Source organism: Silurus aristotelis (assembly GCF_946808225.1).
Source record: "Silurus aristotelis genome assembly, chromosome: 14".
NCBI classification, from domain to species: domain Eukaryota; kingdom Metazoa; phylum Chordata; class Actinopteri; order Siluriformes; family Siluridae; genus Silurus; species Silurus aristotelis.
Genome location: NC_139587.1, coordinates 3316263 through 3344180, shown reverse-complemented (window position 1 = coordinate 3344180; position 27918 = coordinate 3316263). Strand labels below are relative to the sequence as shown.

General features: G+C 40.0%; 3 protein-coding genes and 1 long non-coding RNA gene across 7 annotated transcripts; 1 reads left to right on the top strand and 3 right to left on the bottom strand.

Moving 5' to 3' along the window:
• Positions 1–761: 761 nt before the first annotated feature.
• On the bottom strand, positions 762–4461 carry c1qtnf2 (C1q and TNF related 2). Its single transcript, XM_083560663.1, has 3 exons — positions 4169–4461; positions 3679–3944; positions 762–2964 (listed from the first exon to the last, which is right to left on the bottom strand). The coding sequence occupies exons 1-3, from the start codon at positions 4201–4203 to the stop codon at positions 2330–2332; spliced, it is 936 nt and encodes a 311-aa protein (XP_083416789.1). The 5' UTR covers positions 4204–4461; the 3' UTR covers positions 762–2329.
• Positions 4462–5909: 1448 nt separating this feature from the next.
• On the bottom strand, positions 5910–12295 carry slu7 (SLU7 homolog, splicing factor). 3 transcript variants are annotated; one of them, XM_083560617.1, is made up of 15 exons: positions 12234–12295; positions 10537–10708; positions 10251–10404; positions 10075–10155; positions 9064–9228; positions 8893–8958; positions 8355–8486; positions 8152–8249; positions 7943–8010; positions 7458–7597; positions 7182–7343; positions 6966–7070; positions 6775–6843; positions 6400–6516; positions 5910–6314 (listed from the first exon to the last, which is right to left on the bottom strand). In XM_083560617.1, the coding sequence occupies exons 2-15, from the start codon at positions 10689–10691 to the stop codon at positions 6135–6137; spliced, it is 1692 nt and encodes a 563-aa protein (XP_083416743.1). In that variant the 5' UTR covers positions 10692–10708; positions 12234–12295; the 3' UTR covers positions 5910–6134. The 3 variants fall into 3 exon arrangements, with proteins under 3 accessions (XP_083416743.1, XP_083416741.1, XP_083416742.1); XM_083560615.1 differs by having other exon boundaries at positions 10537–10701; positions 12169–12274; XM_083560616.1 differs by having other exon boundaries at positions 12177–12274.
• A 952-nt stretch (positions 12296–13247) lies between these two features.
• Positions 13248–18003, bottom strand: LOC310736831. The gene is made up of 5 exons (XR_014536685.1): positions 16798–18003; positions 15526–15654; positions 15080–15472; positions 14962–15046; positions 13248–14782 (listed from the first exon to the last, which is right to left on the bottom strand). It is a non-coding gene; the product is annotated as an uncharacterized lncRNA (long non-coding RNA).
• LOC310736759 (uncharacterized protein) lies at positions 17717–27581 on the top strand. 2 transcript variants are annotated; one of them, XM_083560530.1, is made up of 2 exons: positions 17717–17824; positions 18356–27581. In XM_083560530.1, the coding sequence occupies exon 2, from the start codon at positions 18469–18471 to the stop codon at positions 26962–26964; it is 8496 nt and encodes a 2831-aa protein (XP_083416656.1). In that variant the 5' UTR covers positions 17717–17824; positions 18356–18468; the 3' UTR covers positions 26965–27581. The 2 variants fall into 2 exon arrangements, with proteins under 2 accessions (XP_083416656.1, XP_083416657.1); XM_083560531.1 differs by having other exon boundaries at positions 17822–17906.
• Positions 27582–27918: the final 337 nt, after the last annotated feature.

Below are 27918 nucleotides of genomic sequence, written 5' to 3'. Positions count from 1 at the left end.
TTATTACACACTGGTTTTTCCATATATATGTGTACATTTATAGATTAAAGCCCAACAGTTTCCACTGTGTACTAATTATCCTCCACCCTTTATCACTGTCATTTCCTGAGCACAGCATCGCTGTGATACTCTTTAAACTTAGTTCTGACATTGGCACTTTCGTAACCCTCTTAGTCAACAACATGCAATAAGCAAACCTGCAATAAACTTCCCAATCCAACCCTGAACAATGTGTGTTTAATAATGAAGTTATTGAAAACATGGTCATGGTACTGATTTCTGAAACCATCAAATGTTTCACTCAATGTACCAGGAAATGTTGTGGGGAAATCTTTGTAACTATATTTATCTAGAAGCTCTTCACTGTAAAACAACCACAAAGAACTTTAAAAAGGGAACCAATATGGCTTTCATTTCAGATAATATAAATAGTGTAGATGTAAAAATAGCCTGGTGGCATTGTGTTTAAACAGTGATGTAAAGTATTTGAATAAATGTACCTCGTTACTGTAATTAAATTTTTTAAAAATTAATTAACTTTCTACTCAACAACATTTACGATTCAATAGATGTATTATTTACTCCACAATATTTTGACAATTATTACATGTTGCACCTTTGTTGAAGAGATCATTAAGGCTCAACACTCCCCTACCTGCATCTGCTGATGAATATTTGGCTTTAATTTATCCAAAAAACGATTGACTTTCGTTTTATTTGTCAACTGAATACTAATAGTTCTTCTCAAGTTAAGTCAAGAGTCAAGTCAAGAGGCTTTTATTGTCATTTCTACTATACACAGTGGTACACAGTACACAGTAAAAACGAGACAACGTTTCCCCAGAACCCTGGTGCTACACTAAACAACAACATAGAGCTACAACACAACACAAAGCTACATAAAGTGCATCGAGTGCAACCGAGTGCAAACAGTGCAGACGACAAACAGTACAGACAGACCGTACAGACAGAACAAACAGACAGACAAGACAACACACATAACACAGATAGAAGAGATTCTACTTTGTGTCCTGATACTATAATTTTATTCATTAATTAAAGATCCCTTTTTGAAATCTTGCTTTATTACTTTGCCTTTTTTTGACTGACTCGTTTGTTTCATTTCCAGCATGTAGAAGTGGCTGTTGTGTTGATCTTGGTTAGTGTTGAGGTGTACAATTTAAGTATTTTATAAAATAAAACCTCACAAAAAAAAACTTTGCTTTTCACAAACATGTATCTTGGTGTTGAGGACTACATCTTTAAGCCTACGTTCAATAGGAGTCAAACACTCGAGTACTGTTTAAATCAGATACTCTTCCACTATAGACTTGTTATGGAGTTTTGGCATAAGCAATCAATAAAACTTATTCAAGTATTATTTTCAGGTACACTTTTGAGCTCTGCATTTAAATTTCCTGTATGTATAACAAGGCCAAGTGCTTCACCAAGGCCTGTGTGAAATCCTTCTGGGGTTTGTACAACTCTAATATATCACATATATACTAATATATCACATATACAGATTAATATTGAGGAATATATGTATGTTTCTACAGTTTATTTTGTTCTTCTTTTCTTTCAGAGTTAAATCAATGTCAGAATTGTTGCTATGTGTGCACAGTAACATTGTATTAAATGATCATTTACAGTTTCAAAACTGCTGGAATTAAGACAGGAGACCCTTCAGTAGACACCTTTTTCTTCACTATGTTTCTCTCTGTAGCTCACAAATCCCATCCCCCATCATCTTCTATCATGTTCTATCATTCATCATCTCCAATCAGCCTGGTTCCTTATCAGTCCCCATTCAATCCCCATCATCAGGTGGTGGGGTGGTGATATCTCAATGGTTAAGGCTCTGAGTTTTGATCAAAAGGTCAAGGGCTCAAGCCCCAGTATCGGGAAGTTACCACTCTTGGGGCCCCCGAGCAAGGCCCCTAAGCCTCAGTGCTCCAAGGGTGCTGTATCATGGCTGACCCTGTCGGTTAGATGGGGTCTGCCTCACTTGCCTCATGGGAGGGTATTTATTCTTACATGCTAGAACATCTGGTATCATGAAATCTTAATTTTTTCTGATCTTGGTGTGAAAATGTGGGGTAAAGAGAAGACAATGAATTCATATAAAACAGAATAATATAATAAGAATAAAACTCTTTTTTTTTTTGGCAAAAAGAACAAACATTTTACATCCCTGAAAACGAAGAATACTCACTTTCTGAAAACATTTGACCTACAATGTTATAAAGAACGTAACGCAATTAAGAATTATGGTGAATTTCGAGTGGACCGATTGAAAACGCATTTCTGCTGGCCAGTAAAATTTTCATCAGGAAGAATCAGAGCCAGCAGCAGAAATATTCCTCTGAGGAATCTGGTCTGCATAGATGAGAAATCCCGTGAACATGCTGTCAGTCCAGAATGGATCAAAGAACAGACCATTCTGCTCAGAGTAGAAGATCTGAAGCCACACCTGGTCTTCTTTCTGGAGCCGGAGAACAGTGGAGCCTGATGCTACATCGTGGTTCCCCGTGTTGGCATCGAAAGTCTTGATCTTGTACTGGCCGTTGTGGACGAGGCCGATCGCCAGGTGCTTGTTAGCCAGCGTGATGTCGTAGCTGAAGTAGTAGACGCCTGGGACGGCGCAGGTGAACTTGCCGTTGCTGGTGTTGTAATGGCCACCTTCGTTCATCAGGATACGGTCGAAGCGGATGGGTGTGCGCTCCTTGGGATAGCTCTTGCTGATTGTGACTGAGAAGGCTGAGCGTGCTTGCGTGCCGCACTCGCATCCACCGGGGACACCAGCTTCACCCTGATCTCCGGTTTCACCCTTCAGCCCCACAGACCCACGTATACCAGGTGCCCCCTGTGCCCCCTTCAAACCTCTGGGCCCTGCCCTCCCTATAACCCCTTGGCGGCCTTTCAGTCCTGGTTTCCCAGGGTTCCCTGTGCGACCTGGTTCTCCTGAAATTAAAGACAGTGGAGTTTTCACCATATTTAACTGTTAACAGACGACTATTATACACTATATCGCCAAAAGTTTGCGGACACCTGGCCATAACATTAGTATGTACTTTTTGAGAATTGCATTCTACATTCAGTCCCCATTTGCTCTTGTAATAACCTCCAGTCCTCTGGTAAGATGTTCCATTAGATATTTTGGAGATTTGTGCCCATTCAGACACATTTAGTAAAGTCAGGTACTGAGGTAGGTGAGGTGAGGAAGCCTGGGGTGTAGTCAGTGTTTACAGTTATGCCAAAGGTATTGGTTAGGGTTGGAGCTCTATAGCAGGTGATCTTCCACTCCAACCCATGAAAACAGATCTTCATGGAGCTAGCTTTGTGCACAGGGGCATTGTCATGCTAGAACAGGATTGGATCTTCTAGTTGAAGTAAAGGGCAAATTTCATGCTACTGCATTCAAAGACATCATGTATAATTGTGTGCCTTCAGCTTTGCAATAACAGTTTAGGAAAGAACCACATATGGCTGGAAAAGTCAGGTGTCCCAATACTTTTGTCGATATAGTGTACTTTACAATGTTGTAAAATAAAATTTTCATGTTGCTCTGTGTTACTCTGGGGTTCTGGTTACAAAGCGCTCGTTAAGTAATAATTAAATAACTAATTAAACATTACACGATTATGCAGTTAATTTAAACATAATGTTCTGTGTTACCTTGCTCTCCTTTATCACCCTTGTCCCCATCCGTGCCGTCCTGTCCATCGGGGCCTGGAGAACCCATCTGTCCTGCTTTGCCGCTGGGCCCTGCAGGCCCCGGGCTGCCCGGGGTTCCTGGAGGTCCCGGTAAACTGCACGCAAGCTGGGATGAGTGAATTGTAAAGTTGTGTTGTTTCCTCCCGGTGGTTTTCACAGTTAGGACAAAAGAGAGAGACAGCAGCAGGCAAGCGGCCAGGAAGAGCAGATTCACGGCACAGCTGTGACTGCAAAACATCACCAAGTTTTGTGTTGCAATCTTAACATTACATTATGTGTGCCCTTTTTTCAAGTGTTCTCTAGTTTTTAAATGACTCTCTGCTTTTATCAAGTGTTCATCTTTCTTTTTTGGCAAAAAAAACACCAAACATGAGCTGCCCCTTCCATTTTGTTTTTGCCAAATTACGCTTTGGACAGTGTGGGTCATGCATGCGCACCTTCAGGAACTCACCGCAGGTCTCGTCCACGTGCGATGCCAGGCCCCATCTGCCCTCAGAGGATTTACAAGAAGTCGAAAAGTCTTCAAAACTGTTTTGTAGCGTGATAATCCTCGTTCTCCAACACACTACAGCAGCAGCATCCACCCTGCTTTGACACACTCGCTCCAGATGTTTTGGACATGATGTAACAAAGCAGATATGAGGGGGAGGGGACTTTTGGAGGAATCATGTAATTCAGCTGGTGTTCAGCTATTGTGACTCTAATATTGATGCGTTTAGCAATGCTCAGTACGAGCTGGTAGTTTAGTGGTTAAAGCATTAGACTTTTGATCCAAAGGTTATGAGCTCAAATCCCAGCCATGCCATGTTACCACTTTTGGGTCTCTAAGCAAGGCAAATAACTGCTCAATTGTATGAGTGAGATAAAAACCCCAATTGCAAAAAAGTTGGGACACTTAGTACAATAAAAACAGAATGCAATGATTTGCAAATCTTATAAATCCATATTTTGTTCACAAACAAAATCTAATGCTCAAAACTGAGAATATAAACCATTTTAAAGAAAATTATATATTTTTAAAATTTGGCTGCAACAGGTCTCAAAAAAAGTTGTAACAGGAACATGTATTCCTCTGTGTAGCATCATGTATTCTGTCTGTACACATCTGGGAACTGAGGAGACCAGTTGCTGAAGTTTTGGAAGAGGAATGTGGTTCCATATATGTGTCTGATACAGGATTCTAAGCTGCTCAACAGTTCTGGGTGTCCTTTGTTGTGTTTTTAGTTTCATGATGCACCAAATGTTTTAAAATCTTGAAAGAGTCAGTATACAAAATATGTGGTAGAGTTAAAGAAGAGATCCACTCCGTATAATGTTACTCCAGTAAAATTAAAACTGCTTCCTTTAAACTTGCACTTGAGTAGAAGTATAAAAGTATTTGCCTTTAAATGTACTTAAGTACTGAAAAGTACTGAAATGTAGTGAATTTAATGTAAAAGTCTCCCCAAATACCTCCATAAAGTACAGATATGCAAAAAAACCTACTTAAGTACAATAACAAATTACATTTAATTCATTACTGTCCACTGCTTACAGGCAGACCAGTTCAGCACCCGGACTCTTCCACTACGAGATGAAGTATGCAGTTGTATTTTCTAGCTCAAATATGCAAGGTCTTCCCTGAAGGTTTTTCTGGATGGAAGCATTTGTTGCTCTAAAACCTGTATATACCATTCAGCACTGATGGAGACTTTCCACTCCTGTAATATCAGACATGTGGCTTTTTTTTCATCTGAGCGCTGATAACAAGCCGGTCCCTCTCCTCTTTAGTCCAGAGGACGTGGTGTCCATGGTTACCAAAAAGAAATACAAATTTTGATTCGTCTGAATGCAGAAGTTTTTCCTCAATAAATAAATATTTTTCTCTCCTATGATTGATTGTCTACTTTCATGTGAAAATTGGATTAAATTCTCAGTTTCACAATTTTTCAACCCCACTGTTGGTCTTTAATCTTTTAAACACTAGTTCTTAAATAAATAGATACATTGTAATATGTGGAAAATTGCTGATAAAAATAATCAACTGAGGAACTGATATGAGGAACTACAACTCACATCAGGCTCCATCGCACTTCCTCATTGTCAATTATCATCCTCTTACACAGTACACCCCAGGCGATTTTTTAGTATTATTATTATTATATACATCCCTGATACTTCAAACACAAACAATCAAAACCAGAATAAAATAATTTCTATTTGATGTGAATCTTTATATTGTAAAAAAAAGAAAAAAAAGAAAAGCACATCGAGCTCACACGGTGTGTTTTGCCATACATGTGATACAAACAACTTTCTGTCACATTCGGATCATCGAGACCGAAATGTTTTAAAATAATACACTGATATGGGAAATGACTGGATTAAACCGGTTTAAACGTGTGAAATAAAAAGCGTCGGAAAACTTAAAGTACGATTTATTGATTAAGGAAGGAGGCCATGGGGTCGTCGGGTCGGGCGCGTTTCATCCGGAAGGCCTCCATCTCCTCCTCGGTGGGTTCGCGAACCTCCTTCAGGCTGTTGTACGGCCGCTTCCTCTCGTCCAGCTGCATCATCTCGGCGACTTGCTTCAAGCGCTGCTCCTCTGCGCTCAGAGCCTGTAACGTGATGAGGCGGGGTCAGAAACGTTGAACTTCATTTTATACGCTAATAATTACACAATTAGTGTGGCTGAATCTCTACCTTTTTCAACTTTTCTTTCTTTGTGGCTTCGTCTTCCTCGTCGCTGCTCTCTTCGCGTTTCTTCTTGTTCTTTTTCTTGTGCTTCTTCTTCTTCTCTTTCATTTTTTCTTGGTGCAACTAGAAAAACATTGAGATGAAGCCCATAAAAGCTGCTCTGTTTTTGCCTTGTTACATCAGAATCTCTGAAGTTTCCCCATGTGTTTATTTGCACGATCTCAAGTCGCGCTGTATCGTCATGGCAACTGCTGCCTCAAAACGTAACAACCAATCACAACTGTGCAGATCTTTTTTTGTCAGTGTTCACATTAACACGTTTTTTGTTTGAATTGGGCAATAGTATGGAAACACAAACAATATTCAATACTGTCACAATACCTCCAACAGTGTCTTTGGTGCCTCCTCATTTTCTTCTACGTCTTCATCGAAGGGGACGCACAACGTGTTCTATGAAGGGAAAAAAACAAAACAATTAGCTGCATGCATTCACCGGTTCTGCCGATTCTCCACGTACGCAGAGACGATTCGCTGAAACGGGTCATGTATAAAAAAAAAAAGGGATAACTCACTGCTGTTTTCTTGCCGGCGTCTCCGGTGCAGTAGCTCTGTTTGACCAATGAGTGGCAGCACTTGTATCCCCAGCTGCCATCTTTCCAGTACGAGCCCCAGATGCACTACAAAAAATTAATGATAATTACTTGTTCAAAATTGTAATAACATTACACACACACACACACACACACACACACACACACACTTTGTATGGTGAGGTCGGGTGTACTCACGGTGTGGTTATTAATTAGGACGTCCTCTTCGTATTTCGAGCGGGCGATGGCTTTCTCCTGGCCTTTGAGGACGGCTCCGTGTCGAGAGTACTCCACGTAGTCCTCGGTTTGAGCGAGCAGAAGTTCTCGTGGAGGAGCATCGAGATGCTCTTCACCCCCGTACTGCAAACCGGATGTAGACAAACAACACTCAAGTAGATGGATAGAAAGGGAAAGAAAAAAAAACCCCAAAAAACGAGAAAACCGAATCGGTGTAAGCTATTGGTTTGGCTATACCTTATCTAGGATGCTTTCTTTCTGCTGGTCTTTGAAGCTTTCCTTTTTGACCTTGAACGATTGATGGAGCAGCTCCAGCTTGGTCGGGTCAGTCTGCAGGTGGACCTCTGTTCCCTTCTCGTACGCCTCCCAGGCAAAGACTGAAAGCAAAAACAAACAAGCAAACCAAAATTTGTTTGTGATATATTTGTTTGGCTATTATTTACATTTACGGCATTTGGCAGACGCCCTCATCCACTTACTTTTATCTTATTTACACACCTGAACACCTATAGAGTTAAGGGCCTTGCTCAGGGGCCCAGAAGTGGTCCAATGCCTTATTCACTAAACTACCACCTCTCTCACCTAAATTGAGATTCTTGTACATTTACAGAATTTCAGACTTACAACTGAGCAGTTGAGGGTTAAGGGCCTTGCTCGAGGGCCCAGCAGTGTCGAGATTTGAGGTAATTTACAGGGTGTTACGGCATAGTGAAGGTACTTACGCTGCGTCTGCGCCATGCCGATCGTGTCTCCGCTGTAACGTACGAAGTTGTCTCCGGCGTATCCCACCCTGAAACACACAAAACGCTCGTATTTTCCGACCGGATCGGCGCTCACGCCTCTACATTTACCTAAACAACACGTTTATTACGTTTACTGCCAAGTAAACGTACTAAAGTGCTTATTGAATCGTGAGCTGAAAGAAACGTACTCGTCTGGGTTCTTGCCGGTGTTGGAGTACGGGTTTTCTCTCATTGCTCGGGTCTTCGGGTCGTAGTACGCCGAGTTTGGGTCCAGGTTTCTCAGGTACTGTTATATAAATAAATGAACAAAAATTATAACACTATATATATTTATATTTGCTGTGAAACAAATACGCAAAAAAGCCGGCAGTGTGTTAGATGCAGACCTTACCTTAGCGGTGTCCTCTCTGATCCTCAGGTTCCTCACTGTGATTCGTCTCTTGGAGTCAAAGTTCTGCCCGGGCATGTCGATATCGTCTGCGTATTTATCTTCGTCCTCGTCTTCGCTGTTGTGTTCACGCTCCTGTGGGAGAGAAGAGAGGAACGAATGATTGTGGGGGGGGGGAACATGCAGACACACATACATAACATTGACATGACACATGACATGACATACGGTCAGTGAAATCATACGCCAGTGGTCTGTTTCCCCCCAGTAAATAGTAAAAAATATAATTGATCTAAATCAATAAAATAAATAATTAAATGAAGCTAAATCAATTAAGACAAAACAAACACAAAGATAGGAATCGTAATATAAAGTTGGAGGAATAATTCTAAAAACTAATTAGCTTCTGTCTTGGAAACATATATAAATGCTAATATTTTGTATATTTTTTAAAAATGTGGATTTGTAGTATAAAAGTCTCTTTATGATCATGACTTGATTATCCCTCCTCCTCCAGTGTCTCTAAAGTGTAGGTACGTACCCCGTGATCCAGCTTCCCGGTGGCCAGCTCCTCCTGCAACCTCTGGGCTTTTAAAGTACGCTTTGCCTGTGCCACAGAGAAGTACAATGATGTCTTGACTTAATGACATTCGGCATAAAAAAAAGTTTTTTTCCCCCCCTACAAAATCTATTAGGTGAATATTCTATGTACCAGGTCGACTTTGGAGTACTCGTCCACAATGCGCATGTGGTCCTCGGGGTCGTAGCCGTTCCAGCGATCCCGCTTCCCGTCGTAATCCAGGTTCAGCTGAATCTGACTGTGCTCATCCGGGGCGAAACCTGTACCCGAAAACTTGGCTCCAACCTTCCTGGGGCGCTGCGAAAGGAGGAAACGAGAAACACAAGAGCAGAGCGGTCGTCTGAGTGGGGGTGTACAAACTTTTGCACACAATATTTCATTATAATGATGGGCCTTGTTTATATCTGTTGGTGAAGTTGCGTGCGAATGTTTTATGCAACTTTAGACACCGGATTTTCACTGTATTCGCGAATTGAGATGCCTCATTTGCATATAGCCACGCCTACAGAACTCCTTTAAAGGGCGTACAGACAAATGAGATCATGAATTAAGCACTCAGGGTAAAGACTGAAAGGCAGAACAGGAAGTCATTGTGCCACAGTTTCTATTTTAATAACTGAATGACTCCTTTTTTTATTTGTATTCATTGATGGTATTGTCTTTTTTCCAATCGTGCCAATAAAATAAGAAGCTGTTTCTTGTGCCAGAGGGTGTGGCCAATGTTTACTTAGGCTACACTTATCTTATCAAATTTCAAAACAGCGTTTGTAGCTAAAAAACAAACAAACAAACAAAAAGATAAATCATTCATTTCCAAAAACTTGCTCATCCACACCGCTCTTGATGTACACAGGACGATGTCTTTTAACACACTGACTTATGAAGGTCGGTGCTCCCTGTGACTCTGCAGGCACCTTGTGCTGCCATTTGTTGCTGTTTTACAACTCGAAACTTTCTGATACCACCTCATATAAGAATACGCCCCTCATAACATTTTTTTTTATAAAACAAAGAAAACGATGGATGATGAGGCTAATAGATTCCCGAAGGGTAAAAAATAAATAAATAAATAAATAAATAAAAATAATCAACCGTAAGTTACGTCTACAGAAATAAAATAAAGTTTGACAAATTCGACGTTACCTCGAGACAGTCCTTTTTCACGTGAGTCATGGCCCCGCAGTTCTCACACGCCCCTTTCCTGTATTTGGTGCTGACGGATTTCTGCAGGCGACAGATTGTAAATCCTCGAAAAAATTTCGAACAGATTTTAAATTTCAAAAGTAAATTTTTTTATTTTTTATTTCAAAGCCGCTTACCTCCTGTACACCTCTTTTATACCACTCTCCTATAGCCGAGAACTCGTACTGTTTCTCCTCCTGAGGTCTCTGGTGCTTGAGCGTGGGTCTCTTCGAGGGGTCGATGTACCACGGCACGGAGGAAATATACTGCGGAATGTGAGGGTTGATGTCCCTGCGGAGGACAAAAAAAAAAGACACATGACATGGAAACGAATCCGTAAGCTTTAAAACCTCAAGTGTGTGTGTGTGTGTGTGTGTGTGTGTGTGTAATAGCAGGAGCTTGTTCCTCTGCTGGCAGACGTACTTTCCCTCCTCGTCGACCTCAGCAGGAGCGTTTCCCAGCTTCCTCTGTTCCTCTAGCTCTTTCTTTTTCCTCCAGTCTTCTCTGGTCATTTTCTTCGGTTCTTCGAGGTCAATGACCCCCTCCTGACCAGAACTGGTCTCGACTTCCTTCGACATGGTTTCCAACCTCAAATCTGGGATTGGGAAATCCAGAAGCACAGGATTGACACAGAAATTATTAATGTATGAAATAATTTATCCATAATAATCATCATCTGTATAATCTATTTTTCTCGCCACGAAATGCAACTACCATACAGCATTTATGGAAAATACGGAATTTCAAAGGGGCCGTGCAATTTATATTTATATTTCTTGTTTCCTCATAATCGGTACTTAAATCTTTTGTGTATTAGCCATAAGAGCATGTTCTACAGGCATCAACATGGATGATCACATTCGCTTTCACTACGATCAGAGACTCAAACTGAAGCAGCTCTGTGCCGCAAACCATTTAAACACGTATCTTTCGCGTGCATCATTCGGTAGCCATCCAAACTTCCAGGTCCCTCAAACTGACTGGCAATGAAGAAGACTACATGTTCAGACCTGACAGCCTCCTTCTCAAGTGTCAGACACTTACACTGATCAGGCAGAACATTATAACATTATGACTTGTGAAGTGAAGAACATTGATGATCTCTTCATCATGGCACCTGTTAGTGGGTGGATTTATTTATTAGGCAGCAGGTAAACATTTTGCCATCAGAGTTGAAAAATGGACGAGCGTAAGGATTTGAGCGAGTTTGACAAATTGTGACCTCTTGACGTCTGGGTTTTGGGATTAAAAGTGCTCCAAGGAAAGAACAGTGGTGAACCGGCGACAGGGGGGACGAGGATCATTGATGTACGTGAGGAGCAAAGGCTGGTCAGTGTGGTACAATCCAACAGACGAGCTCCTGTAGCTCAAACTGCTGAAGAAGTTCTGTTTAGGCAGCAAAAGGGGGGACTAACACGATATTATGCAGAGGATCATAGTGTTATGGCTGATCTGTGTATATGGAAGTTGTTAATCAGTAAAGGACACAAAACTATTTAGAACTGCCATAGAACTAGAAATACCAAATACACAGAAAACAGCTTTTTGTATATCGGGATCACGAGAAAACAAGAAAGAACGAAAATATTAGAAATGGCCTCTTAGGACTTCTGGAGGAACGAGTCTCCTGTTTTAGGGTCTGGTTTGAAGTGCAAGAAACTGGATTAAAAAACTTTGCACATTAACTAATAAATTAATTGTTAGAATCAACAAATTTTTGAATCTTTACTTTCTAAAAAAACAGGAAAATAAAAACTTCATGAGGTGCTGTGGTGAGAAAATCCCCCCTCTACCCTACCACACTGAGGGTATAACCAGCATTTATTAAATATACACTTTACGCTTGTAATCAATATATAATGATGTAAAATACAACAAACCTAAAAAATAAATTGCAATCTAGTAAACTTATTTTAAACAGCATTATATAAAGGTTACAGTTTTCTGGCTAGTCAGAATTCTTGCTAACATTAAAAACGCCGCAAAAAAACCAAATCCTTTTCCAGAAAGCATTAAACAATCACATTTTTATAAAAATACTTGTTCTTTAATCACATATTTACCTGCAATCTCGGTGACTGGATTAATAAAATCCTGTGTTTAATATTAATGTAACTTACCAGTACTGCTAACGATTTGTTTACAGGCAGAAACCGGAACCGGAAATATACTTTAGAAAATAAAAGTGACGACGCCGTCATTGTATAATACAGGTCCAAGCAGCGAAATGCAATTATAATACATATAGAGTATAATATAGTATAAAACATAGCATATATGTATAATATTGTAATTATAGTATAATAAATACTATACTAATAATAGATGAATAATAAATAAATATGGTATATCAATTGCAGAATACAGCAAACAAGCGTACAAAGAACTAGCAATTACAGATGATGGCTAGATATTATATTGCCTTTAATGTTATAATAATAATAATAATAATAATGATAATAATAATAATAATAATAATAATAATAATAATAATAATAATAATAATAATAATTATTATTATTATTATTATTTTTATTATATTATTATGCTAATTTATTATTGTTTTATTAATCATTATTTACCTTTTTAATGTCAATATAATTTTCAATCGAAATTACACACTATTTGCATTCTAATTGATGTTACATTCGAGTATATTATAATTTTTATTATTGTTGTATTATACTCATTTATTTTTGTACTATGTATTAATAATTATTTACCGTTTTATTGTCTATATCATTTAGCAATTGATTTTACACACTATTTCTATTCTATTTTATACTATTTTTTTATGTATTATTATTATTACTATACAATTTGCTGTTATTAATCTATTATTGTTATACTGGAATATTAGGGTATTATTCACTACACACTATTTTATTGTTAATGTCTATATTCTGCAATTGATGTTCCACATCTATTTATTATTATTATTATTATTATTATTATTATTATTATTATTATTATTATCATTATTATTATAGTATTTTATATACTATACTTACAGAATTATACATACATGCTCTATGCTGTTCTATAATCATACAATATATACTCTGTCATTATTAATCTGGTATTATGCTATTATATTATTGTACTTTTCATTACTTTTTTTACTGCATTTATTTTATTTTTTTATTATTATTATTAATTAATTATTTAATTTACTGCTATAAAAATACAGCCTGCCAGGGTGATCTGTATTTGCCGGTTTGTTTACTCTTCGCACTGGTAAATTATTACCTAAGATGCACATTTCTATTTTTCCCAGTATTTCAAAGGGAATGAGGGATGTTCTGACCTCAAGCACAAGTAAAGCTAAAAGTCAAGTCAAGTCATGTAGGCTTTATGGCATTCCAACCATATACAGTGCAGTACACAGTCAAACGAAACACCGGTTCCCCAGGAGCACAAACCTACAGAGAACTATAAACTAACAACACAAAGTGCAAAATTCAGTGCAAAAAAACCCAACAACCCAGAAATACGACACAAAAAATGTCAAAAGAAATGGTGAGGTGAAACACAGAAAATCCTCAGTGACAAAACTTGAATTTATTGTCAATTTAATTCTACTACATGCAGGGCATCTCCACAATTCTTAACCCAAAATAAAAAAGTACAGAAATTGGACACTAGGTGGCGTTATACAAGTACGCATTAAAAGTACATCGTTTAATTAAGGTAACGTTTTCTGTGCATGCACAGCATTTCTGGTATATGCATGAATTTCCTCCTGGATCTCCAGTTCTTTGTGTGTTCAGGAAGTGATTCATCAAATTCATGTCTCAAATGATTCATCCAGGGTGTGTCCCCAACTGTGAAAATTTGTTTCAGAAAGAAAAGTCATCTTTCTAAAACTTTGCAAACAAAAAAACACTTGCCAAAGAAGTTTTTCACTTGTTGGAGATTTCTTTCTTGTGATCCAGTTCATCTCAGAGCAGTTCAGTAGGATTCAGGTGCATTGACTGAGCAGGCCGTTCCATTATAGATATCACTCTAGACGACTGTTTGCTCTCTAAATAATGCTTACAGAGCTCAGACGTATGCTTTGTAATAGTCCAGACGGCGCTGAAGTATGGAATAGTAGCCATGTCGGTTCAGTATTCCTTTCACCTGGAATAAGTTCCTTTCACCTGAAAAATTTTCAGCTCCAAAACAACCAGAAACAACAAGAGCATAAGTAAAAATGAACATTTATACGTTTTCCGGTATCTGGAATTTTTTATAAACAATACAGAAAATGCATCCTTATTTACCCATACAAGACATCTTATTATTAACAGACCAGCATTGTGGATAAGTACTTCATTAAAAATGTCAGTATCTACATTATATTACAGTCATACACTAGCTGATATGTGTGAATAGTAGTTAAAGTGTAATTTATTAACACGCTTTTCTTTTTTTTTTTTTTTTTTTTTATCTCTAGGGACCTGTCCAAAATAGAGTTTTAGAATAGACATGAACCCAGCCTCATGTTTCTGTCTCGGGGATTTCCTGGTTTCGTCTTTATCCTTTTCACTTTATACAGCCCTTAAATTCGACTAATATAGTAGGTTTAATGAGTCAAGGATCATATTTATTTTAATGTTTTATCTTTGAGAAGCAATAACACTTATAGAAAGCAAACACTGAAAATCAGGAAAACACTGAGTCTTTCCTAATTAAAGTGAAATTCATACAACAGCTTGGAAACATCCACATCTTTCCTGCCCTCCTGCTCTAAAACCTAATAGCTAGCTTGTTATGTTAATGCTAGTAAACTAGCTCACAAATTGGTAGGACCTCTGGCTACTTGAATCTGAAGTACACCGTCTCAGTAATTTATAAAACCATCACCAAATTCATAGAAATTATACTGTAGAAGTCAATATTTTGTTCAGTGACATTAGATAAATTAGGGCTCTAGCTAGATTAGCCTACACTGTATGTAGGGCCTATCTAATGTAGGCCCTACAGGATCTGTGGCTAAAAGATTCAAAATAACAATGTATAAAAGTTTGCCTTTATCTACAATAGGGGTTCAAATTCCCCTAATCAGAAGCACATATATTTGGGTGGAGGGTCAACAGATTTGGTAAGTTGCTCATCAGATTTATTTTTTAGCTTTTGTTCAATGCAATAGTTTGGGATTTGAGTCATAACCATATGCTGCATTTTACAAGTGCTGCACATTCCTCCCCGATAAGACGACAGCATTCGCTACACTGCTGTGATCGTGAGGTTAAAAGGCATGAGGGAAAAACCCAAATTTATTACAGATCTCCAAATGGTGTACTACTTATACTACATATAACCCTAAAACTAAAAGCACTGCACAGAAAATATACTTTCCTATATATCATTTGTGCTCAAAGTAAAAATGTAGCTTAAAAAAGGATGTTGTGAGGTTAATGCTTTCACTCCGAGGAATTTCGCTAATAACAAATTTAGATTTTCCTCACTGATTTCTAAAACACATCGGAACAGCTAGAATCAGATTTCAATGTTTGATTTCTTTTTTTTTCTTCAAAACTGATACACGCTCAAATGCTAAATGCTTCTTCTTCTTCTTCTTTCGGCTGCTCCCATTAGGGGTCGCCACAGCGGATCATCCGTCTCCATACCACCCTGTCCTCTATATCTGCCTCTTTTACACCAACTACCTGCATGTCTTCCCTCACCACATCCATGAACCTCCTCCTTGGCCTTCCTCTTTTCCTCCTACCTGGTGGCTCCATCTTCAGCATTTTTCTACCAATATAATTCATGTCCCTTCTCTGCACATGTCCAAACCATCTCAATCTCGCCTCCCTCACCTTGTCACCAAAACATCCTACATGTGCTGTCCCTCTAATAAACTCATTTCTAATCTTGTCCATCCTCGTCACTCCCAACGAAAACCTCAACATCTTCAGCTCTGCTACCTCCAGCTCCACCTCCTGTTTTTTTTACTCAATGCCACTGTCTCTAATCCATACAACATCGCAGGTCTCACCACAGTCCTATAAACTTTCCCTTTCATTCTTGCAGATACTCTTCTATCACAAATCACTCCTGTCACTCTTCTCCACCCACTCCACCCTGCCTGCACTCTTTTCTTTACTTCCCTAACACACTCTCCATTACTTTGCACTGTTGACCCCAGGTACCTGAACTCCTCCACCTTCTCCACCTCTTCTTCCTGCAACCGCATAACTCCACTGCCCTCCCTCTCATTCACACACATGTACTCTGTCTTACTCCTACTGACTTTCATTCCCCTTCTCTCCAGCGCATATCTCCACCTCTCCAGGCTCTTCTCAACCTGCTCTCTACTCTCACCACAAATCACAATATCATCTGCAAACATCATAGTCCAGGGAGACTCCTGTCTGACTTCGTCCGTCAACCTGTCCATCACCACTGCAAACAGGAAAGGGCTCAGGGCCGATCCTTGATGCAGCCCAACCTTCACCCTGAACCAGTCTGTCGTACCTACTGCACACTTTACTGCCGTCACACTGTCCCCATACATGTCCTGCACCACCCTCACATACTTCTCTGACACACCTGACTTCCTCATACAATACCACAACTCCTCTCTCGGCACCCTGTCGTACGCTTTCTCTAAATCCACAAATACACAATGCAGCTCCTTCTGTCCTTCTCTATACTTCTCCATCAACATCCTCAAAGCAAATAAGACATCTGTGCTAAATGCTAATCCTGTAATAATCGTGTTTTCATTGCGTGTTTCATTAATTGCGATCGTAAACTAGAATCCGTTGGAGCTAAAAAAACAAAAAAAACAACAAAAAAAACGCATGTGAATGATGGTAGAGTAAGAAAAAAATATGTCCTATAAATCTTAATCTTTGAGTCCCAACTGTCGTCCACCCCAAGTATTCAGGAGCACTGCAGTTTCCTGGAGAACGCTGATTGTAAGGTCGCATCTAAGCCGCTTTAGCAGCTAGCGGCATGTGTTTACGCGGCATGTGTAAACTTCGAGGGCGTACTAAATATAACATAAGATCAACTTCTGCACCGAAGCTCCCAATCCATTTTGTATTTACATTTACATCTTATTTTCATTTCCTGTAAAGATAGCGAACATTCGTGATATTCTAGCGTTGATATTCACTGCGGTGTATGAAACTGAGCAGGCTGCCATTTTGCTTGATCTGGAATACATTTTGGTTGAAAATAATTCAGGTTAAAATAGGATTCGGATATGGGTCAGGTGTACAGATAGGATTAAAATCCGTCTTAGAATCATGGATCAAAATGTAAATACAGCCTTTGTACCACTACCAAATAGGTGCTTTTCTGCATTGAGCTATAATTAGTGAGGCCCTGTGACTGCTAGCCGTTAGTGTCAGATTGCAGTTTGCTGTATCTGGACTGGTGTAGCACCTGCTGCTAGCTGTAACACTCTCTTAAGCTTAGCACAAGGGTACAGGGATACTGTACATCTAATATGTTTTTTTTTGTTTTAAAGCATCACGGGCTAGTTTTTGTAAAAAAATTCTAATAAAAAATTACGATTCCTCTGGCGTCAGGTTTGCGCCGGAGCTCCGTGGAAGCGAAAGGTTTCGGGTGGATATTCCAGTTTCCAGTTTTATGGTGATGGTGAGGGGGCTGGACTTATCCCAGTGCTGAGTGACCTGACTGGATGAAAGCACAATCATTGAAGCACAGAGAAACTCATACTCCCCGTTGGACCTTCATCTTCAGCTCTGCGGTACAGTACATGTCTTCTGTGTGTTCTATTGATTTGAGCAGCCATTCAAAATGGCGTGATATGGTGTAGCACTAAACTGCAAGTACGTATCGAACAATGATTTTAAATGAGGTGACAGATACGAATTGTTCTGAATCCGCCGGGTTTTTCCACGTAGTCTACTTTGTGCACTGGGAATCATTGCATGATCAATCGGTTTAAAACTTGCTAATTTAGCCATTGTTGCTGAGAACGTAGTGTACACCTGAATGAAAAACCAAATCAGAATAAAATTCCCTGTAGTTTCTTCGTAAAACGCTTGAATTTCTGTGTGCGGATATTAAAAAGTGAAATGTTTGCAAATATATGATCTCTTTTATGAAATCAATGATCTCTCTTCTAATAATAGAGAGCTAGCATATTTGTAGACTTCATAGTATAATAGAAATGCAATAAAAAAAGAAGCATCCACAATGTATTTTTAGCAAAGCAATATTTAAAAATATCTCTCCGCCTTATCTTTGTCTGTACGTTTGCTTTTGATCTTTCCAGCTCCAAAACCTGTTGGTGTTTGGATGCTGAATATGGAACGATGCCGAGTTTCTGAAACACAAAGGCAGTCCAACGGCAGTTAAAAAACAGTCCCCTATGCTTGGAGCTGAACAATGGAAAGCTGGGTTCTTGATGGAGACAGCTACTCCTTCCTGCGCAGTGCTCCACGTAACATCAACCTGCAGCACCTGGATGGGCCCAATCGTGTGGAGATCTTTGACATCACTAATATCCCCAGCCATCGTAGTGCGATATCTGAAACGACTTGCCTTTGTGACATTTTTGGGGATGATTGTGAGTCTCCGTCTCTCTCGAGCAGCCCGGCTGCTGCCTCTTCACTAAAAAAGGTTGCGGATGAACAGTGCGAAGATGTCAACGATTCATCAGGTTCTTACCATACAGCTAACGGTTCGGAGAATCTGAGTGACGGGAGTGACGCGTTTGAGGATTCGAAAGACACAAAAGATTCAATTTTATCTGAGACTGGGAAATCAAACACACAAGCATGTGATTTAACACTGCCAAATGAAGAAAGGGAAGATTCTTCCACTTCAAATGGCTCATTCAAGCCAGAAGGAAACTGGCAAGAATCTCAATTGTCGCAGGACACTGGCTTAGAGCGAGTTGAAAATTCTTCTGACCAGCAGCTAGTAACGTCAACGTCTGAATTTAGAGACACTAAAATTAGAGTAACTGGTTCCACACAAGAGATAATCTCTGCTGACCTCTTATCTGAAATCAAGGGTATTAGAGACCACACTACCTCGACTGAGCTTAGGGAAACCGATTCACTGGACTCTTCACTTGCAAATAGGGATATACAGAGGAACAATACCACATCTGAGGAAAGGGAAAATGATTCACCACAAGAGAATAAAGATTCTTTAAAAAGCTTGGTATCTGAGGATACTCCTGAGGAGAATAATGATCTCAGCTGCTCTGGAGAGGAAGAAGAACAAATCTCTTCGCCCGACATTTTACTTACAGAAAACAACCCGACATTAGAAAGCGACTTTTCTGTGTCTCTGACCAACTATTTAAATGATGGCCTTGACTTTACTTCTCTTCAGAAGACTGATCTTTCTACAAAAGATGAAATGCATGATCTGAGAGGAATGTCGGTGCCACTAGAACATGACAAAGTACCAAATAAATCAACATGTGTAGGTACATTTCTGTGTGATGATAAAGCAGGAATGTCAGACTTGAAAGACTCAAACACTTTATCTCCACCTACTTATGTGGAGGATAACTCTGGAACAGATGAAGCATCTATGCCTCAACACTTCACTATTTCTTCTGAAACAACAGAAACAGTACTCTTCGATGAACAGAGAAGCCTGACACCTTTTTCAGTCCCAACAGAAAAACTAACATCATGTGTGATCAGTGAGTCATGCTCCCCCTCTGGTTCTTCAGTAGATGTGGACTACTCAGAGCCACCAATAATAATACACTCACCTGTGGGTTTCAGTCTTTGCCCTTCACCAGAACCCAAGAAGACTTGTTTAGCTGGACCAGAAGATTTTGAGTTCACACCTGACAGTCCAGAAAGCGAATACAGACTTACACCTACAGATAGAGGTTCTGTTTCATCTTTCGATTCCAAACTATGTCCTACACCTGAGTCAAGGAGTGTTATGTCTACACCAGAGAACAATCCAAATTCCTTTATATATGAATTGAGTCCTGCGGGTTCTTCGGCTGAACTGAGATCTGCAAGCTGTTCTCCTGAAATGAAAATAACCACATATAGCTCCCAGAATCAACAGTCACTTCAGATTGAGAACAATGACTTTCCATCCCAAAATGAAGTTCTAGCACAAAACCATGATTTAGAGGAAATAATTTGTGCAGAAGGTTTTATGCCAACTACACTTCCTGGGAAGGAATTTGCAGATAGGACTGTTCCAACTATCTACAACCTTTCATCAGCACATGGAGAAATATGTAGTTTATCAACAACTTTACCAAGAGATACCGAGTCTCCTGATCTCAAAGGAACAAGATATGCCAAGAGCCCTATGTCAATTATGCTTCCGACAAACAAGACTATCTCCTCTAACGTTTCAATGGACAAGTGCACAATTGTTCCACATTCAGCCGAAAGAGCTACAGTATCTCCTGATGTACATGAAATAACATTTGTGGAAAATTCCATCTTAACAATAATAATTCCTGCAAATGAAACAACAAACATGGCCACCTCACCAGTCTCCAACCTTTCATCAACAGAAGAAGGCATAACCAGATCACCATTCACTTTAGGTATATCAGGAGACACATCATCCCCTGATGTATTCAGAGCAAAATCCACTGAAAACTCTATACCAAATACACTTTTCACAAAGGATAATGAAAATATGTCCAGCTCTCCCATTTTAGACTCTTTATCAACAGAGGGAGGAATTTCAAGACCCTCAAATGGAAGTGCACCAAGAGACACAGGATCTCCTGATGGAATTGTATGTGTGGAAAATCCTGCATCGACTACACTTCTCACAAATGAGCCCACATTTTTGGCTATCTCACCACTTTCCACCCCTTTCCAATGTCCAACAGCATCAAATGTAAGTATACCAGAAGATACAATGTCCCATGATGTTGAAGCAACAACTGTTCAAAACTCCATGTCAACTATTCTTCCCATAAACGAGATTGAAAATGTGGTCATCACACCAATTACACACCTCTCATCAACAGAAGGAGGTATATCTAGATCACCATCAACTTTAACAAGTTTAACAAGAGATGCTAAGATCCCTGATATAGCACCAACAAACTATTTGGAAAGTCTTCTGAAACCCATAGTTTTCACAAATGATACTACAAACAAGATTTCTTCAACAGAGGGAGCGATATCTAGACCCTCACCAAGTCCTGGTGAGTCAAGAAATACAGTATCCCCTGGTATAGATGAAATAAGGTGTGAGGAAATTCATACATCAACAACAGACCTAACAAATATGGGCAACTCACCCATCCAGCTTTCAGTAATAGAAGGCATACCTAAATCTTCAGGTGATTCGTGTATACATAGAGATACCATGTGTCTTGATATAGAAAAAACAACATACATGGATGGATCCAATGAGATTTGGACAAACGAGATGACAAATAGGCCAGATTCAGCCATCTCCACCAAAGGATGCATATCGAGATCACCATCACCACCAAACATATCAAAAACTACAGTGTTTAATGCTGCAGATGGGTTGCGATCTATAGAATGTCCTATATCAACCATACTTCCTGAAAACAAGGCTCCAAATATAGAAATGTCACCAACTGATGGAGGTCTACCTAACCCTGCATTTATTAAACCAAGAGATACCATGTTCCCTGATTTAGAAAAATCAGGATACGGTGAGAGTTTAGAAGAGATTCTCACACAGGAGATTGCAAATGATGCCATTTCAAACATCTCAAACTTTTCATCAACAGAAAGAAGCAAATCTAGATTGTCACCAACTTCAAATGTACCAAGAGATACTATGTGTCCTGAAGGAATTAGATGTGTACAAAGCTCTACGACAACCATACTTCCCGCAAACATCTCACCTGTTTATAATTATTCCTTAACAGAGGAAGGCATATCTAGACAACCAGCAAATTTGTATACACCAAATAGAGATTCTACATCTGCTGATTATGAAGGAACAACATACAATGAAGGATCGAATTGTATTTCTATAAATGAGATCAAAAATATGTCTTCATCCATCTCTAAACCCATACCAACCTCCGTTATAACGACAGATCGGCTGTCTTCACTTACAGCGATATATCAAGGAAAACCTAACCACATTTTATCAGCACCAGAACCGTGCATGCCTTTGGGATACATAGATAATCACCTCTTATTCAGTAAGAAGGTCGATAGTCCATTAATGGTACTGCCCGATGTAGGTCAAAAAGATGATACTGGCTGCAAAATGTCACTTAAAAACGGCAAACTACCTCAGGACAATTGTACAATCATAACTTCATTACCTCATAGCCAAACTGAGAAAATAAATGATTTGTCCCCTGAACCACCTGCTCCCAAATTGTCTGTAAAACAAATCAAAGCAAATTGGGAAAAGATGAACGAGAACATTTTAAATTCTTTGAATCCGTGGCAAAAATCCAAAAAGACTTCAACGGTGCCTGTTGCAAAGGACAGTAATGACAGTGGAAATGTTTCAGAAAGAGAATTAGTAGGTAGTGCAAAAACTTTTGGGCCGATTGGTATGAGACCCGGGGAAATCCCCGGTGTTCTACATAGTAACAATCATAGCATGTATGAAGGACAGTCATGCAGGAACAAGGGGTGGAGCGGGAAAAGGGTGATACAGGAGGAGCATGCATTAGAAAAAGGGGTGGGGAATTTAGCAGAGGGTAGTTACAGAGAGGAACAGGTTGACCTGTCATTCAGTACCAGGAATAGAAAAGGGCCTGCGAACCACAGCCCTGCTCCCTCAAGCCGAGACCCAAAGTCTGGAATTCCACCTCGCTATTTTGAGTCTCCCCTGGCAACTCAGGAGCAACAGAGTCTTCTCAGAGCACAGAACTTACAAAAAGAGAACAACAACAGTGCCAGGAGGGTCCGATCGTCTTCTCAAGGCAATTATCGTGGTGCTCGTTATCTTTCTTTAGAATCTACTAGCGAGACTTCCAATATGGGAAGTGAATTCGATGCCACAGACACAGAGGTGAAGTGGTTCACGGACCAGGCCTTTAGGGGCCTATCTAGCCCTCAGGTGGATTACTTGGATGTTTACAATTCAAGCCGTGAGTCATCGACGAATGTTTCGCAGCCTTCTACAGTGGACAGTCCAGGTTCTGCTACATGGATTTCCTATGCAGATTTGCATGACTCATTACATGAAAATGACAATGCTTTATGTCATACTGCTGCTTTTTTACCCAGTGGTACACTCAACCCAGCAAAGCGTTTCGAGATGGGTAGTTTTGAATGTGTGGACGTAGCAGTGGAGAGCAAGGAGGAAACCAAGAGAGGAAAAAAGACGGTACCAAAAAGACAGATCCAGTTTAAGCGACGAAACATTGATGAGAGTGGTGTAAAAGCTATGGATTCATTGTCCACAGAGACCTGTGCAAGGGAGGCATTTGTTCGTCAACATAGCACCCCAGCATCCATGCAGGAAGATCTGGCTAAAGGCAACCATGAAATTCAAACTGGTAAGAAGATGCTCCAGAAGTCTGCTTCGTTAGATGAATGTCCACCCAAAAGTAAAATAGCTTCCACTGTTATCAAGAGTGTTCTTTCTAAGAAGATGGACACGGCTACAAATGAATCGTTAAAAAGTGAACCATGTGAGGATAAAAAGAAATACAATGAAACACTTTCTTCCATGGAACTGAGTAATGCAGAAAGGCCAAGTTCCAGAGTTCCCTCTGAGTACAGTTTGTCTTCTGAGGACTTTGCAGGCAATGAGGAAAGAAGCCCTCATCCTTCTAGGAGAAAGTATGGGCCTCCCAAAGTTCCTCCCAAGCCATTCTTCAAACCTAACAGTATACCTTCTAACAACAACCCTGCAGGTGTTGTATTTCAGGATATACCATTTGTGAAGGATCAGATAAAACCCATAATGGTTGATGCCATCAAAAGCAAAATATCCAAGCAGCAAGGAAGTACTGAAAAGGAGGCAAGTAAGTTGGGAGAAACATTTAGCAGTGAATCAGGAAGTGCTAGTAACCGAGCACCAAACTGTACTGCAGTTTGTGTTGCAAGTACACTGAGCAGTGTTAACAACCACCGCATGACACCAGAAACCTGTAAACAACAGGAGAGCAGCAACAGTATGTTCTTGTCAAAAACCCCTGAAATCACTCTCAAGCCTTGTGCCATCAAAGATAAAAATAAGTCTTCCACAAAGGCATCTGTTTGTCCTGAACCGCAAACATCCAAAGACACCTTATGTGAACCTCAGTTAGAGGAAACACTTAAAGAGCAAATGAGTTTCAAACCAGGGCGTGAGTCGGAAAACGAAGAGGATATTGAAAAAAGCAAGGCAAAATCTGTTATACATAAAGTAAGGGACGTCAGGAAACTAGTCAAGAACACCTACAACCTGTCCTTTAAAGCATCGAATACCACTCATGTGGAGGATGTGCAGCAAAAAATGCAGCCAGAAAATCCTCATCCTTTGCAAATTGAATGCAAAGCTATCAGCTGGAAAGACAAGACATCATCTTGCAGTAAGTCAACCACCCAACAAGATGTAGAAGAAATGTCTAACAAATCAAAGCATTCACAAATGGATTCACCACAAGAAAATGATATCTGTATTACAAAAATAACAGCCAAAACTTCCTTGCCAAACGTTCAATATTCTGACATGGACTTTTTGGATAAATGCAGCAAAGTATCAAAATCTGGCAACAGTGAACGGCCGGCACAACTAGAAACGCCTCCAAGACCATCAAGTAAGGAGATATCAACATTAGTTTTTCTGCAAGATAGCACACCCAAGTCTACGCAGAAGCCAACAATTCCTGCCTCCCCTAGTGCAAAGATTGCCAACAATAGCCATTCTGTGTCAATGTTACGGAAAGAAAAGGGGATGCAAGCCGACATTGGGGTGTGTGACGTCCTGAGTGAAGGAGCAGGTGCTAAACCTAAGCATATCAACAGGCTAGAGGTTCCCTTGCAGACCTATGCATCACAGGAAACCTCAAGTGAACTGCAGAAAGAAGAAAAAGAAGTTGTTGATTTTTCTCCTGAACAGAAGACATCCCTAAACAATGGTCTACAGACGAGTAGAGGGATCTTGCAGGTTAGGAGTTCTCCAAAGCCAAAGGAAGTGAAAATTCTTCCTACTGGAAAAGCAGGTGTCAACCAAAGCCAACCTGCAAACGAACAAGAGATTACATTTGCCACTGAAAGCAAGGCAGAGGTAAGAACAATTTCCAACAACGCAAAAGTTCACGCAATGGCAATTACAACATCTAAAGAGATTGAGTTACCTATTCAAGTGAGGTCAATATCCAGTGACAGGCCAAAGCCATCTGTGATGCCAAAACCAAACTACAAACAGCCATTAGCAGAAATTAGATCAACATCAGCAGACATCACACCGTCTTTTTTAAAGGATCAAACAAATTTAAAGAGTGATGTTAAAATAATCGAGACATCAGCAACAGTGATACACAATGAGCAGTCTGACAACACTGCCTCGAGCCATACCAAAACTTTAGCCGTGTCTGCTGTATCCAGCCACAAACCTCAAACTACCCCACTTACAACAATGTCAAGTTCTGTGCAGAAATCAACAGCTTCTACAAGTAGGCAAGAGGTATCTATCACTTCGATACAAAACTCCAGCAACCAGCAACAGCAAAACAATCAAAAACAAATGATACCCGCATCTATTTATCAAACCTCACCAGTAGTTTCACAAACCGATACCAACATGCAGCATACAATAAGAACGCCAACTAACGATGATTTTCGTTTCCCTACATCGGACGATCCACCCAGCTATGATGAACGTGAAAGTTTCAGCCCCTTGCACGTTTCCGATTTGCCCCCAAGGAGGCAGAACAGATATCATCCAACCACCAAACATTCTGTTTGCTCATGTACATCTTGTGCCCAGCCTCAGTTTGGCCATCCCTACCATAGCTCCCAAAACCAGACACCCCCAGTTCCTCATTCACCAGGCCAGGTGATTTCATACCCAGGTGCACCACCACAGGCGCAGGTTCGTCCTCATAAGTGCCGGCCAGATGGCCAACCCTTAAATTATACATCTGTATCACCAAAAACTGCAGTACAACAGTCTCCGGCCATGGTTCAGCCAATGCACCACTCTCATACTTGCCCTGCGCCAGGCATACAACTCTATGGTAATGAGCAACAGCAATCTTCTACTCAGCACATGGAAAGACGTTCAGGTAATCAACGTTCACCACAAGCTCCAAGCGGTGCAACGTATCGGGAGCACAGTCGTTCACCCAGTATCGCTGCACTGGACACTAGATCCCACTTTTTTAATCCACAAGAACTACCACCAGCTTTTGGTAATGAATATGGAAGTGATGGTTCTGGGAATGGAGGCATGTTGTACCCCGAAAATGCAAGTGGGCTCGGGTATGGCCAAGGCCCCCGTCGTGTTCTTCTTGATCCTGAAACTGGGAAATACTTCTACATTGAAGTGCCAATGCAGCCATTGAGAAAAATGCTGTTCGATCCAGAAATCGGCCAATATGTAGAAGTTCTAATACCACAGCAGGCTATGTCCAATTCTAGCATGTATCCTCCAACTTCAGCTCCATACCAGGGTCCATACCATGGTCAAGGGCTATATGCATCCCAGTACCTTCCTTATTCGATGCCACCCCATCCTCAATCTGCACAGCAACCGCGACATCCAGAGCCCTCCGTCCCGACATCGCTCCATCAAAACACCATGGGATATGGAAGCTCAGCAAGCCAGGCGCCAAAATCAGATGTAAAAGGACATCCATCGTTGGATCAGAGCTATTTAGAGAGCATGTATTACATTCCGACTGGGTTAAATACAAGCCCAAATTCTACACCTTCAGACTGCTACCACAAACCAGCAACAAATATGCCTGCTGCTGGTGGCAGGAGGGCATGAAATAGCTCTAGATTTTGCATTTGTAGTGTGTGGTGCTATGCAAGCTTCTACACTACAGTTTCCAGGAGCTTGTGACAGATTACACCCAGTAAAACTATTTCAAAGTACTGTAATACAGTGTAGGCTGTTCTTCCTTTGTTTCTAGCACCAAAATCCTCCTTAATCTACAAATAAATTGTTGCCCAGCTGTGGAAAACATTTTCAATATACACCTTTACAGCGCTGCAGTGGGTTGTTTGAAGAGCTAATGCTAAAATGAAGCCTATTTACAAATCTAGTCATCAGTCCATTTGCCAGAGCTGGTGACCAAAGTACTTTGATGTGTATGTTCTGCTTCTTAACTCAAAAATACGTTTGTGTCAAGCCAATATCGTCTATTTGCATTTCACTGAACTGTTAACCCACAACACATTTTACTGACCATGAGGAATTGAGCAGTAATGACTCAATTTACACAGATTTTAGACAAAGAAGCTTAAGGTGTCTTCTAAATCTCAATGTGTAGATATCAAATCCAGATTTTAACACAATTCACTGTAAATGACTGGTTTTCTAATGATTAAAAAAAAATTATTACACACTTTTACCAAATTAAAGGTATTTGTTCACCACTGCAATTTATGCATTCTGTCTTTTCTTTATGACCGCTTTGAGCTCATTAACTTTCAAGTAATTTGTCAGATAATTTGGTATATGAATTTGTCAATCCAGTGACCTAGAAAATTCAGTGCATTCAAACCATTCGAATGGATGGAAACTCGATTAACAAATAATTGAACACAAAGTGTAGCTTGATTGATAGTACTACATTTCAATCCATCCATCCAAATGGATTGTTTTTGCTCAATATAGAAATCATACAGTATAAATGTATTACATTATTAATTTATTATTTTTGACTTTTAAACGAAACAAGTGCATTTTCAAGCATATGTTGAGAGGTGGTATTTTAGA